This window comes from Aethalodelphis obliquidens, unplaced genomic scaffold (assembly GCF_003676395.1).
Source record: "Aethalodelphis obliquidens isolate GAN/ISIS:26980383/991018 unplaced genomic scaffold, ASM367639v1 scaffold64, whole genome shotgun sequence".
NCBI lineage: Eukaryota > Metazoa > Chordata > Mammalia > Artiodactyla > Delphinidae > Aethalodelphis > Aethalodelphis obliquidens.
The window spans coordinates 6525826-6544396 of record NW_020838008.1 but is presented as its reverse complement, the minus strand read 5'-3'; the positions used below and the strand labels follow the sequence as shown (position 1 = coordinate 6544396).

Below are 18571 nucleotides of genomic sequence, written 5' to 3'. Positions count from 1 at the left end.
TACTTTGACAACCTCTTAACTGGTCTTATTGCCTCCACTCTTACTTCTCTTTTATTCTCCAGATCAGAAATGCAAGTTGATAATTTTATTCCTCTGCTTAAAATTCTTCAGTAATCTTTGCCCTTAGGAGAGAATCCAGACTTTTATAACATGTGTCTTATAAGGTCTCTCATAACCTGCCTCATCTTTGTGCCACTTTTTCACTTCACATTCTCTGCCTCAGAACTCTTTCGGTTTTCTGTGCTACCATATTCATCCTCACTTTCATATTTCTGTACTTATAATGCTTTGACTTTCAACTCCTTCTATATTTTGACCAAGTAACTCCTATTCATCCATTCTTTATAATGCAGCTTAAATATTACTTCTTTAGAGGAAAATTTCCTGAATCCCTGAACTAGATTAATTGTCCTTGCTGTGTGCTGCTATAGCACCCTTTACTTTCATATGATAGCACTTAGTACATTTTAAGTGTTAAATCTCTAGACTTTAAGCTCTGTGAGGGAAGTAACCCTGCCATCTTGTTTGCTGTTATGAGCTATTCAGAGATGAAATGAAATTTCATGGGAGCTTATGTTTCCCATCACCAGTGTGTGCATGCGTAGGTTGAATAGCTCCAAGTTGGAAGTGAAATAGAGAACCATTGGAGAGTCTTTCAGTCCTTTCCAGTCAGGGGATTGTTCTTTCCAAATAGTCAAACATACACATATATATAGCTGTTTTGAAAGACCCTGTAAGTCAATGTAAATGAATTTCACCTAATTGAAAATACTGAATATTTAATGACTAATGGCATATCGAGAACCTAAGAGATATTTCTAATTTAGAGTACTATATCTTAAGTTCTTGAAACTAATGTTAAATTTTTTATCTCTTATAGGTGAAATGAATCAGAAGTACAAGGAGCTAAAGAAAAGGGAGGAAAATATGGACAGTAAGTGATAATCTTATAGATGTGAAAATATATTCTCAGTTTTTCATTTATACTGAATCAGAGATCTCATTTTGAGAAGATTTAATGACTAATAATAGAAGTGCAGAAGTGTGGACATTCAAAGCATTTGCCTTGAAGTATTACTAAATATCTAGCATAGTTTAGATGGGTAGAGAATTCTAGAAAGATTTTGTACATGTGTATGTATGTGTATGACTGTATGTTAGGGATAGATTCTAAAGCTAATACGTACATTTATAGTCTGTATAATCTATAGACCACTCATTGATTGTTGAATGTTCTCTTTCACATGCTTCACCTTTAATATCTTTCACCTTTTTTTTAAGCTTTTCATAGTACTTATCTCATTATTTATTAGCCCTCACCTCTGATTTTGTTTCTTGGTTCTATTACTGACTGAAGCTTTAGTAGCCTTCTATTGTAGCTTCTTATTCACTTTTTTAAAAAATCTGAAAAAAAAATCTGAATTTGACTTTGTAAATAGATCTTCACTTAAACTTATGTTGTACATTCATAAGTTTATCAAAATTGACTATATTAACAATTACTGGTTTCCTTTTTAAATTATTATTTTTTAAAAATCTGACATTTTTATAGGTCTGAGGCCGATTGTTACCTTCATAGAAACATGTCATAAAGCAGTAATTACCAACTCTGGCTTAACGATATCCCAAGATTTCTTTAAAATCTCAGCAAGTACCAAAAATTATCTCAGAATTAATTTGTTGTTTCATGCTAATAGTAAAATTATTTTAAGTTAATTTTTGGAAGATCCATAGAAATATTTTAAGAATGTAAATAATAGCAAATTATGTACTAATTCTATGTTAGAGAAGAAAAGGGAGGATTTCTTAGAATATTTATTTGTAACAATAAGTTACTAAACTTACTTAGTTGAGACTAATTTGGCATTATAAAATACTCAATTTGCAGGTAGTTAGTAATATTTTCCAAAGTAAAGTTAGTGGCTAATTATAGATGTTAATTGTAGGTGTATCAGTGAGATCCTAGTGTAAAAACATAGGATTTATTCTCATCTCCATTTCATCAACTGTTACTTCTGAGCCTGAATTTATAAATTTTTAGTTTATTTATATTAAGGTCATAACAAACTTTAAAAGCCTGAAAGTATGTAGAAATGTTCTTATTGAGTAGTTTAATTACCCTTGGGTTAATAAAAAATTAAACAGTGATAGTTTAAAATTTGCCTTGAATTTCTAAAAAGTACTTTTCACACCTACAAATCAGAGCTTATGTAGTGTTTAGCTATATCAGCAGTAGCATCTCATCATATTTTTCAATTGGCAGCCTTTATTGAGACTTTTGAGGAAACTAAGCACCAGGAACTGGAAAGGAAGGCACAGATAGAAGCCAACATTGTTGCACTCTTGGAGCACTGTAGCCGAGTAAGTACCATGTACCTGTCTTAGTGTCTTCATTATTTTTACTGTGATTACCTTTCTAAATACAACTCAAAAACTGCAGTGGTTCACTATTATGTAAGAGTACAGGATACCTAATGAGTATCTTGATTCCTCAAAAAACATTTATTGAGCAGCTACTATTGTGTGCTACCATAGGAGGAAAAATGCGTGGTCTCTTTTCAATATTCTAAGTGTTTTAAAAATCCAGTCAGTTCCTAAAATAGAATAGTTGAATTTTTTCTACAGTAAAATAAAGCAAATGTAAAAGAAACAATTCTGAATTTTAATTTAACCTCTCCTTATTGAGAAAACCACTTTGAATCTCACTGTATTCTTTTATAAAATATATATATAATGAATGATGTATTTCAAAAAAGAATACCCTTTCAAAACATCCAGTCCTTTAGCAGCATTTTCAAGAGTTTTATTGGAAAGTTAAATCAGTGGAATTTTTTCCACTTTTATGTCTCTGCAAATACAGAATATAAATCGTATGAAACAGATATCCTCTATCACCAATCAAGAGCTGAAGATGATGCAGGATGATCTCAATTTTAAATCTACTGAAATGCAGAAATCACAGAGTACGGCTAGGAATCTGACTTCAGGTGAGGAAACAACCTAGATTTTAATATCCTTTTTTTCTGTAACAAACTGGAACTTTTAAAATCTAATGTTATTCTCTTTGATTTTTTTGAAAGACTGAGGATATAATTTATGACTGCCTATTGCTGCAGTCATTCATAGGCTCAGAATTTTTTGTGACTTTTCATATCAACTTAATAGTAATTCATTGGAATATTCTCACTCATTTAACATTTATTGAGTATTTGCTTTATGCCTTTGCTGTAACTTGAGTATACAGGGATTAAAAAAAAAAAATCCAGTCTGTTTCCTCAAGAAACTTGCAATCTGGTGGAATGCCAAACAAACAATTGAAGTGTAATGAAACAGTGTTAAGATAGAAGGATAAGGAGCAATGGACGTGCACAGGGCTCATATCCACTGTGGTCTTGGGTAGTTAGGAGAGAGGTATCCTAGAGGTGGTAATGTTTTAATTATAGTTTCAGCCATTATGACTAACATGAGACTGGAGTAGCATTTTCCAAAAGAAATGTAATGCCAGCCACATATATATTTTGAATTGCCTAGTAGCCACATTAAAAAAGTAAAAAGAGACAGGTGAATTTTAATAATATATTATATTTAACCCAGTGTATTCAAAATATTATCATTTCAACATGTAGTCAATATAAAATGATCAATGAGATTTTACAGTTACAGCCCATCTCAGTTTGGACTGGACACATTCCAGTGCTCAAAAGTCATATGTGGCTAGTGGCTGCCATTTGGATAGTGCAGGTAGAGATTAGAAACAAATATAATTGAGCTTAAAGAGCCTAGGATAAAGTCAAGTCAAAATTTGTGTAGTATCTTTGGTTTTCTGAAGTGGTGGATTCTAACTATGATGGTGTATGGTGACTTTGAATTAGCTATGTTTTATTTATCTACTGGAAATTACTCTGGCAGTTGTGAGATCATGGAGAAGGAAGACGCTATTTGCTAACTTAAAAATGTTTAAAGATTCCCAAAATGGAATAGTTTCCATAATATCCCTTTATCTGGAATCCCCAAATCTAAAAAAGCTCTTTACAGCAAAAGCTAACCTGACCTGAACTGACATGAGGCTTTTTAATTATCCTACCTAGTGTGACTGTTCATACTTTTTGCTGCAGAAGTATATTTATCTACTTGATGTCGGGTGCTGCCTCAGACCCTGTCATGGGAGTTATATAATAATCAGTATATACACTATATTACTTTTCTAAAATTCAAAGAATTCTGCATTCTAAAACACAACTGCCTAGGAGTTTTATATAAAGGATTGTGAATCCACAAATGCATATTGAACGCTGTTAACATGCAGTTGAATTTAAATTGATGATATAGGTGGAAAATTGTCATTCTGTACATTTATTTTATCTGCCCAGATTTGCTTAAAGTTTGTTTGCCATAGTTTTATTTGTATATCTGAATTACATTCCACGTAAGTGGAGTAGGTGCATTCTAAATTTGATTTATACCTACTGTTGGTTTAATTATGAGTATTTTTTTAATTGTGATAAAAAAACACACGAAATTTACCATCCTAACTATCTGTAAGTGTACAGTATAGTAGTGTTAACTATCTACACATTGTTAATGCAACAGATCTCTAGAACATATTCATCTTGCAGAACTGAAACTTATACCATTGAACAGCAGCTCCCCATTTCCTCCTCTTGAGCTCCTGCTAACCACACTCTACTTTATATTTCTAAAAGTTTGACTATTTTAGATACCTCATATAAGTGGGATCAGGCAATATTTGCCTTTTTGTGACCAGTTTAGTTCACATCGTAATGTCCTCAAGGTTCATCTGTGTTGTGACACGTGACAGGATTTATTTTTAAGGCTGAATAATATTCTGTAGTATGTACATACCACATTTTCATTATTCATTCATTCGTTGGTGGACATTTAGGTTATTTCCACCTCTAGGCTATTGTGAAATCCTGCTGCAGTGAACATAAGTGTGCAAATATCTCTTCAAGATCCCATTTTCAATTATTTTGGATGTATACAACTATGAGTGTTTTTACATCTTTATTTTCTTTTTTCTATAAGCTGAAGAATTTTATGTTTAATTATTTCATCTAAGAAACTTCTGTTTTGTGTTTTAGACCATAGTTTTAAATTTTTCATTTTCTAAAGTCAATACTAATTCAACAAGTTTTTGCCTCCTTTAAGCTACCTTTGTATAATGGCTGTCGAGAAACATACATTTTTTAAAAGGGTAAATATCAATACCGGGAAATGAATTCAATAATCAGGACTTTGTATTCCTTTCATACTTTTATACTTTGTGTTTACATTTCTTTTAAAAACCTAGTCTTCTCCAGAGATGTAGAATTAAAAAAGAATGAGAACTGGCTTCAATGGATATAAAAATCTGGTTTGTTACTATGATAAGGATTTTACTGAAAGTTTCCCTTTTAAAGTTTGAATTATCTGACCCCTACAATTAATTTCATTTAGTCAGTTATTTTTAAGTGTTAATTTAAGCCAAGCATATAAATTGTTTTTCTTCTCTTAATACCATCCCCCACAAGAAACTTTTTCTATCTGGAAATCACCATAAGAGGTTTATAATATTCTGGTTCATCTTTCAGAGATAATGAATTTTACATTCCCCTTTTGTGAACTGCCTCCCTTTGACCCTTGAAGTTAATATTGGAACTCACCTGATTTTCTTAGTGTACTCTGTGCTTCTTAATGGAGCGATATCACTCCCAAGGGGGCAAAATTACTTCTTGGGGGGAGGGTAAAAAAATTTTATATACTAACTATAAAGGTGTGTGGCCCTCCAAAAGGTCACTGTACATAAACAGATATACATCTGTAATATAAAAAATTCATGGGAGGTGACTGTGAAAACAATAGTCTACAAAAGGCTCCTTAGGGGGACAGTAATGAAAAAAAAAAGGTTAAGATACACTGATAAACTGCATGAGTAAAGAGACAAGGAACCTGTCAGCAATAGTTTTTATTTATATTTTTGGAAAGGAAGCTCCAGGGAATAAACAAATGCGCTGATGGCAGAATATTTCAGGAACATTTCCCCAGGTCAAAGTGGTTCCTTCTGAGTTTTGCTACTATGTACACACTACTTGGTAAACTTTGCAACTTCATAGCATATCAGAAGGAACTAGTCTGCATCCTCTTCCTGTCTCTTCTCTTGGAGAAGCTTTTAGCTTTTCATGGGGTCCTGCGGTTGAAGGAAGATAAACTTTACCCTGTACCAACCAACCGTTTTCTCCCTTTCTCTAGAAAAAGCAGTATATATAGTTTAAAAATGTATTTCCCTAATATATCTTTAAATTAAACTTGTAGTTAGATTTATATAACTTTTCACCGAACAGCCAAAATATACGAAGTAAGTACATTTCCTATTTAGAGCATTGAAATACCATAAGCTTCAGTGACTTTGATTCAGCACTTTGATTCTCAACTTAACTATTTCCAACCCTAGTAGAAATATTAATCCAATAAAACAAAACCCTCAACATTTCAGTCCATATATTGGTATATCTTTTAAAATAACATATAGTCAATGTGGTTGAGTCTTAAGACTCTTTAAAGAGACAGAAGGAAATGTTCACATTTAATTATACCAACTTAGGACAAATTTGGTTGGTAACAACCTCCTTTCTTAAATCAATGTCTTTTGAAGCTTTTTTTTTTACTATTTGGTATTTTATACTCTATGTGATTTTTGTTATATTCATAAGTAGAGAGTTGCTCGATTCTTGAACATGACATTTTTATTATAATGTCACCTTCCAGGTATATTTTAATCTTTCTGATTTCATAGGTAGAAGAGGAAGGTTTAATAATTAGCAGCTTTGTATTGATTTTTCCATTAGAGAATCTTTATAGGTAATAAAACTTAAATTTATTAAGTCCAAGTAAATTTTGCTAAATCCTACATGAAGAAACCAACTTACTTACTCATTGCCTGCCCTGTATAAGAGAGACATCCTGGTAAGAAGGAGTGCCAAAAATCTATGTATAAACTCTAACCAAATCCTAATCTGACTACTGAAATGTGTATGCATTGAGTAGGCTTTATGGGACCTAGGAAAAAGCAGCAGCTAGAAGTTGAAAGAACTGAGTACAGAGATTTAAGATGCTACCCACTCCAAAGGAGAAAAGTTTAGAGATTTATTTAGTTCGGCAAAGTTAATTGCTTATTTATAATATATATCAGCACTTTTCAAAGGAGCAGAATGCAAAGTCTCTACAACATGTTATTTAAAATGTCCATTATAAAAATTTACATTTAGTAAATTTACTAAATTTACATTTAGTAAAAATGAAGAAAGAAGAAAATGTGAGTCAAGGGGAATCACTACACACTGAACCTGAGATAATCCAGATGTTGAAATGAAAAGAAAAAGGACTTTAAAAGTTTATAAACATATTTAAGGGCTTGAGGGAAAATAAAAGCATAAAAAATGAACAGATTGGAGAATCCCACAGAGAAATGGAAATTACAAAAAAGAACCAGGTGAAAATTCTAGAGTTGAAAATATAACTAAAATGAAAAATTCACTGACCTGAATAGAAGATTGAAGACAGCAGAAAAAAAGAATCAGTGAACTTAAAGATAAATAAATAGAAATTATCTAATCTGAAGAAGAAAAAAGAATGAACAGAGCCTAAATGACCTGTGGGACAGTTTCAAGCAGTCTAATTTACATGTAATTGGAGTCCCAGAAGGAGAGGAGGGACAGAGAATGGGGGAGAAAAGATAGTTGAAATAATGGCTGAAATTTTTCTGAAAATTTAATGAAAAACTTAATTGTACAGATCTAAGAAGCTCTTTGAACCCCAAACAGGGTTAATGTAAAAATTCCTTACCTAAGCACATCATCATCAGACTGCTGAAATGCAGCAATAAAGAAAGAACAATAAAAGGAGCCAGAGAAAAATAATATGTATACACAGGGTACAATATATCCCACTATGAGATTAAATTTTATCATAAAAATCATTGTGAAGTTTGTATTTTACTCTGAAATATGTTACTTTAATATAAAAATCTACCCCTAAATCTAAGTAATTTAAGGAAGATGTTCATATTTGGCTTTTGACACTCTGAAATACCACTATTTTTTTGAGGGTATTCATATTCCTACTTTAAACTAGAGGAAAAGTGAAGGTAAAATGTTCTAAGATGACAATGCATCACTGTATGCCTCTACAAATAAGTAACTACAGGATGTATCGGGTTATTCCCATGCCTATCCCTGGGAACACAGAAGAGAAGAAACTGGCCAAGGCAGGTTTGAATCCAGATTTCTTCGTCTAAATATACAGGATATATATTTCAATTCCATTTTAGTCTCTGTTTTTGAGTTAGCTGAAATCAGATTTTATTTTGGTATCTATAAGGAAGGCAGAACAAAGGATGGGGCCTGGGGAAAGAAGCCTGAAGTAGCAAAATTGACCAAGTGTTACTGTTCCTCTTCCCACAACTCACTGTTGCTCATTGAGGCATCTTTGGATCGTAAAGTAACATTTGCTATTGTAAAATATGAACCTTTCATAAACGTGATAACAATATCACTCAGCACCAAAGCTTGACTGGCTGTTGACCTTGGGCAGTAATTACCTTTCTAAGCTTTAGTTTCCTCATATAATAAAATTTACCCTTGCCCAGGGCTATTAGGGAAAGTAAATCAGATAATATATAAAGCCAGGCACATTCCAGGTTCTCAGTAATGTTGGTTTCCTCTTAAACCTTTCTTTCTCTTTAAAAAAGAGACCTTTAAAGCCAGCATCACAAAGTTAAGAAGTCTCTGAAATAGAGAAGGTAGGTATTATATAATCCTACCAGAATGGAATATTTTTAAAAATACTGTTTTCTGATTATAAATGGAATTCATATTCATTATAGAGGATTTAGGAGATGTAAGCAAGCATAAATAAAAACTAAAAATACAATCCCACTATCAAAAGTTTATTACTATTAAAATTTTGGTATCTTTTTAGTCTTTTTTCCATATTTTATCACATCTTGGAAAAAAATAAAAAGCCTTTTCCGAGTATTCTCTGCCCGGCTATTATCCCTCTCTTTCAAAGGTTTCACAGTCAAATTTCTTAAAACCTTCCTCTCACTCTTGATTCCATTTCTTTCTGTGAAATCTGTTCTCAGAAGATACATCCAGGTTCTCCTGGTCAGTAAATTCAACACATATTTTGCCATCTTTTTCTTTTAATCTCTAAGTAATATTCTGTACTACAAACCACTTCTTTATTCTTGAAATATCTTTTCCCCATGACTTCTGATTTTTCTCTTATTTCTTTGGTCATTTCTTATTCTATATGGATCCTTCATGTTAATTTATTCTTTAAAAATTTGGTATTCTTATAGGTGCAGTCATGAATCCTTTTCTGTTGATGATTTGAACCACTCCCATTGTTTCAGGTGCCATCTCTATGCTGGTGGTTTCAGAATCTGTATCTTCAGAGCTCACATTTTTCCCTCTGGGCTTTAGACCCATATTTCTATATATGGACATCTTTACTTATCTCTGTTTGGATGTTTCTGAGGTATCTCAAACTCAACAAATCCTAAATCGACTTCAGTGTATCATAAATCCCTCCAACAGACAAAAATTTATATGTCCCTCTGCTTACCCTCCCATACACTCATTTATTCAAGTTGGAAACGGGATTCCGCATTTTCTCTCGCTCAACTACTGTATCCGGTTGATTGCCTGTTTTGTTAATCCTAAATGCCTAATCTTTTTTGAGTCCCTCCAGATCTCTCCTGCACTGTTTCTTCATTTATTTTTATCTGACATAACTGTATATTTTATATATATAGTCTTTTTCCACTGGAATATAAGTTCTTTGTTTGTTGCTATATTCCCCATGCCTTTCTATTTGCCTGGCACATAGAAAGCATTTATTTAATAAATACTGGGTTTTTTTAAAGATTTTTTTGATGTGGACCATTTTTAAAGTCTTTATTGAATTTGTTAGAATATTGCTTCTGTTTTATGTTTTGGTTTTTTGGCCGTGATGCATGTGGGATCTTAGCTCCATTACCAGGGATCTAACCTGCACCCCCTGCACTGGAAGGTGAAGTCTTAACCACTGGACTGCCAGGGAAGTCCCTAAATATTGTTTAATGAAAAAAAAATCCCCACCAGTCTAAGATTTCTTGCCTAGATCACTGAATCAACACTTAACTGGTCTTCCTGCACATAGTTATGCTATTTCGATTAATTGTCCACATGGCAACTAGAGAGAACTTTCTAAAATTTAATTATGTTACTCTCTGATTTGAAACTCATTGATGACTTGCCACAGCCCTTAGCATAAAGTCCCAACTCCCTGTCTTGACTTAAGCCCTTCATGAACTGAAATCCTTCAATTTTTCAGTTTTCTCTCCTACCACCATCCACTTTGAACTTTGGGTTCTAGTCATACTTCTCTTATTTGTGCAAAGGTACCATGCTTTCTTACCTCTAGACTTTTAGACTTTACCTCATGCTTTCTTACCTCTAGACATTTTTGCACATGTTGATTATTTTCTCTGGAACACTCACTTTTTCCTTTGTGTGGTTGATTCCTAATCCTTAATGCCTTAGTTAAAAGGCATGTCTTAAGAGAATTCTTTTGACCAATGCCACATGTTCTGTGGTACCCTGTATTACTCTTTTCATAGTAGTTATCCAGTTTACTGTAAGTGCTTATTTAATTTCCTAATTTAACCTCTAGAATATAGCTCCTCGAGTGAAAACAATGATGTCTCTGTTGATTTCCATTATATCCTCAGCACCTGGCACATAGTAGATGCTCAATACTTTTGAAAGAAAGAATCGCGCACACACATACACACACACATGGGCAATTTTCATTATTTATGGAGTCTGTATTTGTAAACTTCCTCTCTCACTGAAATTAATTTGTAACCCCAAATTCATATTTGCAGCACTTTCATGGTCATTTGTGAACACACGCAGAGGTGAAAAATTGGAATTCAAATTTGAAAAATTTGAATGCTCGAGTTCCCAGTGGAGGTTGATTAAGGCAGCACTATGCCTTCCTGCATTAGTTCTCATACTATAAACAAGTATCCTTTTCATGGTATATTATTTAATGTCACTTTTTTTTTTTTTAACCACACTTTTGTGTGTTTTTGCTAGTGCTTTTGCTATTCAAAATGGCTCCCAAGTATAGTGCTGAAGTGTTGGCTAGTGTTCCTAAGCGCAAGGCTGTGATGTGCCTTACAGAGAAAATATGTCAGTTATATAAGCTTCACTGAGGCATAAGTTGGCCTTGAGTTCAATGTTAACAAATCAATAATATATATTAAATAACATATTTAAAGAGAAACATACATAAAACAAGGTTATGTATTAGTTTGATGATAAAAGTATCATCAAAGTTGATAAAAGTATCGTAACCAGAGACTCACAGAAACCTAATGCTGTATTTCCCATAGGAGTTCAGTATTTGCTAACTCAGTGTTTACAATGACTTTTCGGAATATAACTACCACAAATAATGAGAACTGACTATATATGTACTTATAAAATTTTGCTCATAACGTTTCATAACTTGCTTTTTTCTCCACATAACTGTGTGTATATGTCATGCACATATTAAAAATGATGAATCTTTATCTCATATATTATTAAGTAAGAAAAAGAACTATGTGTGTTCTTACATGTTTGTATGAGAATGGAGACAAATGTGATTAATATACATCGGTTTATGTTGGTTACCTGGGGGGTAAGTAATTTTTTAAAAATTTATCTTTGTATTGTCTCACTAGTTGCAGTGAATGCATGTTTCTTGTGCAGATACTCTTGTAAAAAAATGCATGATTTTTAATGATTGCATTTCCTTTTGTGTAAGGAATAAAATATCGACTAATTATGGCCTTGAATCTTCCTGCGTTTCAGATAGTCAGCGTCTACAGTTGGATCTACAAAAAATGGAGCTACTGGAAAGTAAAATGACTGAGGAACAACAGTCTCTAAAAAGCAAAATTAAGCAAATGATAACTGATCTGGAAACATATAATGATTTGCCAGCTTTAAAATCATCAGGTGAAGAAAAGAAAAAGGTAAATGGTAACAGTTCTATGAAATTGTAATTCAAGTTGGTTTTTTCTTGATTAAATTTAATAATATATGTATTTTTAGAAATTTATTATTTTCAATTGACTATTTGATATATAATCTAAGAAAAAATAAAGAAGTTTACATATATAGTAGGAATTTAGAGTGATTTAAGTTTCAAAACAAAAGACAAACATTGAAAAGCAAGTAATAGTGTACTTCAAATATGAACTTTGTTAAATGCAAATTTGATAACGATATTTCTGTACTTAAGACTTCTCAGTGGCTTTTCATTGCCATTTACATTAATTTAAAGTAAATCTGGGACTTCCCTGGTGGTGCAGTGGTTAAGAATCCACCTGCCAATACAGGGGACACAGGTTTGAGCCCTGATCAGTGAAGATCCCACATGCCGCAGAGCAGCTAAGCCCGTGCGCCACAACTAGTGAGCCTGTGCTCTGGAGCCCGCAAGCCACCACTACTGAAGCCCGCACGCCTAGAGCCCGTGGTCTGCAACAAGAGAAGCCACCGCAAAGAGAAGGCCGTGCATCGCAACAAAGAGTAGCCCCCGCTCTCTGCAACTAGAGAAAGCCCGCGCGCAGCAAGGAAGACCCAATGCAGCCAAAAATAAATAAATTAAATAAATAAATTTACAAAAAAATTTTAAAATAAAGTAAATCTGGTGGAGTACAAACACATATGACAGCCCTAATAAGTTATTATTAATATAGTTAATATTAATTTAGCTTATTATCATTAAAAGGATATTTTTACAAACAGCTTTTAGAGTAATTATAGCCTTGGTAGAATTTTATCAGAATATTATTGAAATTGTTTAAGTCAAATGCTGTTTATATTGGTTTACTAGGTATCTGCTAAAGCCTGTTACTTACTTCTGTTTGGATCTATCTAGAAATTGCATCAGGAGAGAACAGTATTATCAACCCGCAGAAATGCCTTTAAAAAACTAATTCAGAAACTAAACACAGAATATGAGACACTAAAAACACAATTGCAAGAAAACGAGACACATTCTCAGGTAAAAAGAAAAAAATAAGACTGAAATTCATTCTGTTTTTAGGCTATCTGGCCTGTTCTCTTGATCTATATTTTCACTCCCAAAGCAATCCATTCCCTTTTTTTTTTTTCACCTGCTTTATTTACCTTCCAGATTTTCTGGCTTTGAAGATAACTAGATTCTGTATAGTCTCCACTATACATGAATTCACTATATATGAATTTACTCCTGCTTTCCTGACTTCTGTAAACTTATATCGAAGGCCAACTCTATGCTAGGCACTGTTCTGGGCACAGCCATTATGGTAATGGCTTTTAAAAATTTCAAAAGTAAAGTGTTTTTAATGCAGAAACTTTGCTAATACATAAATGCTGCAGATAACAAAAATGAGCCGTAATGACTAATATCCCACCACCCAGGAGATGATTCTGTGTATATGAAGACAGATATTTCTAGTCTATATTTCTATGTTATGTGTACACTTAGTTTATACATGTACATACGTACACATTTATTTCTGTATATTTATAGAAATGGTACCATATTGTACCTATTATTTGGAAACTTGTTTTTCATTATTAACTATACATCATAAATACTTTCCCTTGTCAGTAGATTTTGTAAAAATATGATTCTATATAATATTTGACTATATGGATATAGCATAATTTACTGAGTCAATTCCAAATTGTTGGACATTTAGGTTATTTCTTGTTTTCAAACTATTCAAATAATGCTATAAAGAGCAGTAATATTCTTGAATTTATTTACATCTCTGATTATTACACAGGATGCATAGACAAGCCCCCTTTTCATATCACTCATCCTGTTGATAATTACCTGAACAAGGTCTAAGGTCTTCTGCATTGAGAGCTCTTTCTAAGGGCAGAAATGATGTCTCTTTCCCTCACTTTCTTCCCAGCACTGTGCTAGTGGTTGGCACATAATAGGTGTTCAATAAGTATTTGTTGGAGGATTAAATGAAGCATGCGTGTCATATACAAAATCAGTAATTGTGGTCTGATAAAGGTTGGTCATTCTCACATCTAATTATCTACATTAGCAATTTGCAACTATGATTTATTAATGCTAAATGCGTTAAATTTTTTCTTCCTTCGTGTAGTAATATGATGATGATGATAGACAACCATCATTAACATTTTGGTATAATATCCTTGTAAATTTTTTTTCCTTTGCAGTTATACACCCTTAATTATATTGATTTTTACAAATAATGAAATCATTGTATGCATATGCTCTTTAAGCAATTGTTTTCTTAAGTGTTTTCAAGCGCTTTTTTTGATGATATTTTTATGGCATCAGCTATTTCATTGCGTGGATGTACCATTTTAAAAAAAGACAAACCTTATATTCTTCTTGAAAGGGGTGGACTCTCATCAGAGTTTGCCACAACTACTAAAAACTTAGAAGTCACTAATTTACATATTTCAAATTTATTCGTCAGTTACTCTGTCTCTACTTTGTAATATACAGGCCTGGATATAGACTTGTGAATAGCAAAATTATCCTAGTCTGTTTAGAGTGGGAATGGATACTGGAGAAGAAACATAAGAAAAAGTTTATGAGGCCATTGTCTTATGTTTCATAGGAAAAAATACTGATATTTCATATGGATTTTTGACCCTCCTCTTCCACTGAATGGATGATTTAAAGAGGAAAACATTTGACAAACACAATTTCTTAGAGCCAGTCAGTGGCTACCTCATTTATTCCCACATTAAGTACTAATCTTATTCGTAACCCCACGTACAGGAATTTGTAACATAAACCACAACTTACAATGCTTCTCTGTATTATTTGTTGCCTTTTGTGAATCCCAACTGTTTGAATCACATCCTGGTCTCCCTATCTTTTGCAGTTATTTACTCAAAAACTGGCTTTTGAGATCTGTAATTTATACAATAGACCTTTTTTTTTTGAGTGGTTATTGATTTGAAATCATTTAAACACATTTATATTGGAACAAACTGTAAAACTCCTAGAAATCATAGGGGAAAAGCTCCTTGACATTAGTCTTGGCAACAAGTTTTTTATTATAACACGAAAAGCACAAACGACAGAGGCAGAAATAAATAAGTGGGTCCACATCAAACTAAAAAGTTTCTACACAGCAAATGAAACAACAAAATGAAAAAGCAGGATAAGAGTAAATATTTGCAAGTTATATGTCTCATAAGGGGTTAATATCCAAAACATATAAAGAGCTCATAACAGACTTGTAAAATAAGTTGTAGGGAGAAAAAGACAGATGTGTGCTTCATAACATCCTTGGAGCTTTAAAGGCAAGTAACTGAAATAGATGTATAATATAGAAGGAATTTGACCATCTGACACAGTGTTGCTTTTATATCATTATTCATGTAGCACTTAAGGGGTCTGCTGCATTATAAGGCCACCCCTTTGTATGAAACAAAGAGGAAAAATTTGGTACTTGACTTTGCAAAAGGTTATTAGAGATTTATTGTCAAAAAGTGCTGACTGCTTCCTTAAGTCCATCTTAACTTCAAGGTTCTATCAGGGGAAGCTAGATCTGATTTAGTAGCATTAAGTCACAGCACATACAGTTCATATAATTAATTAATTATGATTCATCCTAATATCTAGATTTATCTCTTTGGAGGAAACAATGGGATGGATGCTACATTAAGACTGAACTTATGCCCTGAAAATAATTTTAACATGAGATTAGAAAGAAATATTAATAATGCTGTTTCAATTATCAGATTTTTTAAAATGATTATTACTTCTTGGAAATGTCCAGGCAGAACATTATTTTAATGTTTCATTTTTCAGACTGTCCTTTGTTTAGGAAAAAAACTATGTGCATCTTAAAAAAGAAAGACCATAACCCAGAGTTACAAGGTTAATTAAATCAGAAAAACAATTTAATTCTATAACAGTAAAATTGTCTTTGGAGGAAGCAACCATCAATATAATATCCACATTAGCTTCCTGTTGATGCAGAAATTATTGTAACAGTGCCAGCTTTTTACCAGCCCTCTTACAATCTTCACACTGCAGCTCGGCTCTTATCACAGCCTGTGGAATTAGACAGGAAATTTAGCCCTGGAAATAAGGAAGTTTCTCCTATATAGCTGAACCTTTGCAGTATTAGAATATATAGTACTTTTGTGACATTAGACCTTCAGGTTTCAAGGAGAGATTCCTATCATGTCCCATTCTTCTGTTTTAAGTTCTTTTAGGAAAGGGAAAAATCATAAATTGTCTTTCAGTTGGTATGTTCATTGGTATAATAAATAATTTCCAATTAAAGTAAACAGAGTAAACTTGTTGTCAAATTCAGCATTGTATTTATTATTGTATTACTGTTATTTAATTTTTTTAAATTCCTTTTTTGTCTATCATGGCTTTATCTCAAAATGCAGGGAGTTGAAAAGATTTAAAATTGGGGGTGTTTTTTTTCTTATCATCTCAAAGGGGTGTATAATTGTTTTGAATATGGGCACTGGTTAACATTTTTCTTTTGTGTTTTTAGCTTACAAATTTGGAGAGGAAGTGGCAACACCATGAGCAAAATAATTTTGTGATGAAAGAATGTATCCTTTAAAAAACTGCGAATGAGCTTGACTGAGTGATTTTTTTAGGAATTTCTTTAAAGACTGAAATGAAATTCAGTTCAACATCAAATACCTAATATGTACAAAACACTGGCTAAACTATGTGGGAAATAAATGAATAAGACTTAGTTTCCATTCTGTGATTTTGTGTGTGTGTGTGTGTGTGTGTGTGTGTGTGTGTGTGTGTGTGTGTGTGTATACACCAAACTAATAGAAAGCAGACTGTACAAAGCCATAGTGCAGCATAGTGATTAAGTGTACAGGTTTTAGAGTCAGGAGATCTAATTTTAAATATTGACTCTACTACTTATAGGTTATGGACTTTGGACAGTTTACTTAATTGTTTAAACCTCAATTTTATCATCTCAAATACAGTTAATACTTCCTTCTCATAGAGTTGTTGGGAGAATTACATATAACCATATATATGTATATGTATGTATGCATGTACGTATGTATGTATAGTCATTTGTTGTTATTTATAATGCTGTACCTTGGATATCTGGGCAGCAAAGGGAGAGATAAACCAAGTAGTATCATGAGAAATTTGACCTTCGAACTCATCTGTGTTTCAGCCAATTCAGCTTCATCTACCAAGATAAGTACTTATGTCCCATCTTATTTCTATCAAGATAGTTCTTATATTCAGTCTTCTTGCTTGTCTTTTTGTATGGACATAGAAGGAAGCAGCTGCTGAGGACAAGTATTGTGGAGTTGTAAGAAACATTTCCCCAAAGGTTGTTTCCTAGTCCCCTTTTGACCTATTTACGGACATCTCTGCTTAGAGAACTAGATCCTGACTCACTGGTTGCATAGATTCTCCTCTAGGACACTACTGAACATCAGCTCAGGGCAGCATGGACCCCAGCTTACCTCCAGATGAGATGCTTTAAGGGCTTTATTCCCAGGGGGTGTGCAACTTATTTTAAAAGCAGAAGATTCCCATTCACAGTATGATAAAGTCCAGAATTCTGGTTTTGTGCAACATAAAGTAGGTGATTTTGAAACAGAGTGAAGTCTAGAGACTTGCCTGAAATCCTGTGTAGTACTTTAAAGGACAGTTCTTCTGAACATTGAGTTGTTCTATGACCAGATTAAGATTGAGATGAATGAAATGTTAAGTCTAAAAAAGATTTTATACCATAGGTGAACTTTTTTGAAACAAGTTTTGCCTGGCCTTTTAGGTTTCAATTGATGCTTAATCTGTTTTTTTTAATAACTATTCTAATTGTGCTTTTTTGTGCCATCTTCAGTTTTCAATAAGAAAAATACTAGTACAATTTGGGTCCTTTCTGAGTCACAAAATTAGATTAATATTTGTTTTGATACTGTTTCCCCTTAACTCATGTAATTAGTCATAGCAACCAAGAGTCAAGAGAGTGATTACCGGCCAATTATGAAGAATGTGACCAAGCAGATTGCAGAGTATAATAAAACCATCATGGATGCTCTACATAGCATGAGCAGAAACTGAGTCTGAACCAACTACAAGTCTCTATAGAAATATCCTTTTGCTGCTAAACTTCATACATGCCGGCTGAAAAATAATAGCTTACCCTTGAATAGTTTTACCTAAAATTTTTGAATGTTACAATTTTTGTGGCCTCTTTGAAGTGTGAAATTTTAAATAGTATAATAGTTAAATAAATAGTTTACTTATAAAAAAGTATCGTCTCCTTTTATACTTGTATTTGTTTTGCGTGGGTGATAAAATGTCTCAAAGAACCAGGAGAAAAACAAACTAAAAGTGGCCATTGTTACTTATTTAGTTGGTATAATACATCTATGGCAGCACATGAGATCATCTTTTCATATGTCAAGCCTAGGAGGGGTGTGTGGAGTATGATTCTGATTTAGCACTTATCAACCTTGCCAATTTTTGCTTCTAGAAA

At 32.9% G+C, this 18571-nt stretch overlaps 1 protein-coding gene across 8 annotated transcripts in view; it reads left to right on the top strand.

Annotated features, from left to right (window-relative positions):
* The window catches only part of IFT74 (intraflagellar transport 74), a 78558-nt gene extending 60195 nt beyond the window's left edge, over positions 1-18363 (top strand). For 2 of the 8 annotated variants that reach the window (XM_027089061.1, XM_027089062.1), the window contains exons 14-20: positions 881-934; positions 2264-2361; positions 2861-2987; positions 11904-12067; positions 12976-13101; positions 16598-16658; positions 18035-18210. In XM_027089061.1, coding sequence (XP_026944862.1) covers positions 881-934; positions 2264-2361; positions 2861-2987; positions 11904-12067; positions 12976-13101; positions 16598-16658; positions 18035-18153 — 749 coding nt within the window. In that variant the 3' untranslated portion in view covers positions 18154-18210. Of the gene's footprint in view, positions 1-880; positions 935-2263; positions 2362-2860; positions 2988-11903; positions 12068-12975; positions 13102-16597; positions 16659-18034 lie in introns of those variants that run through there. The other 6 variants (XM_027089063.1, XM_027089065.1, XM_027089064.1 and 3 more) reach the window with 6 other exon arrangements.
* Positions 18364-18571: the final 208 nt, after the last annotated feature.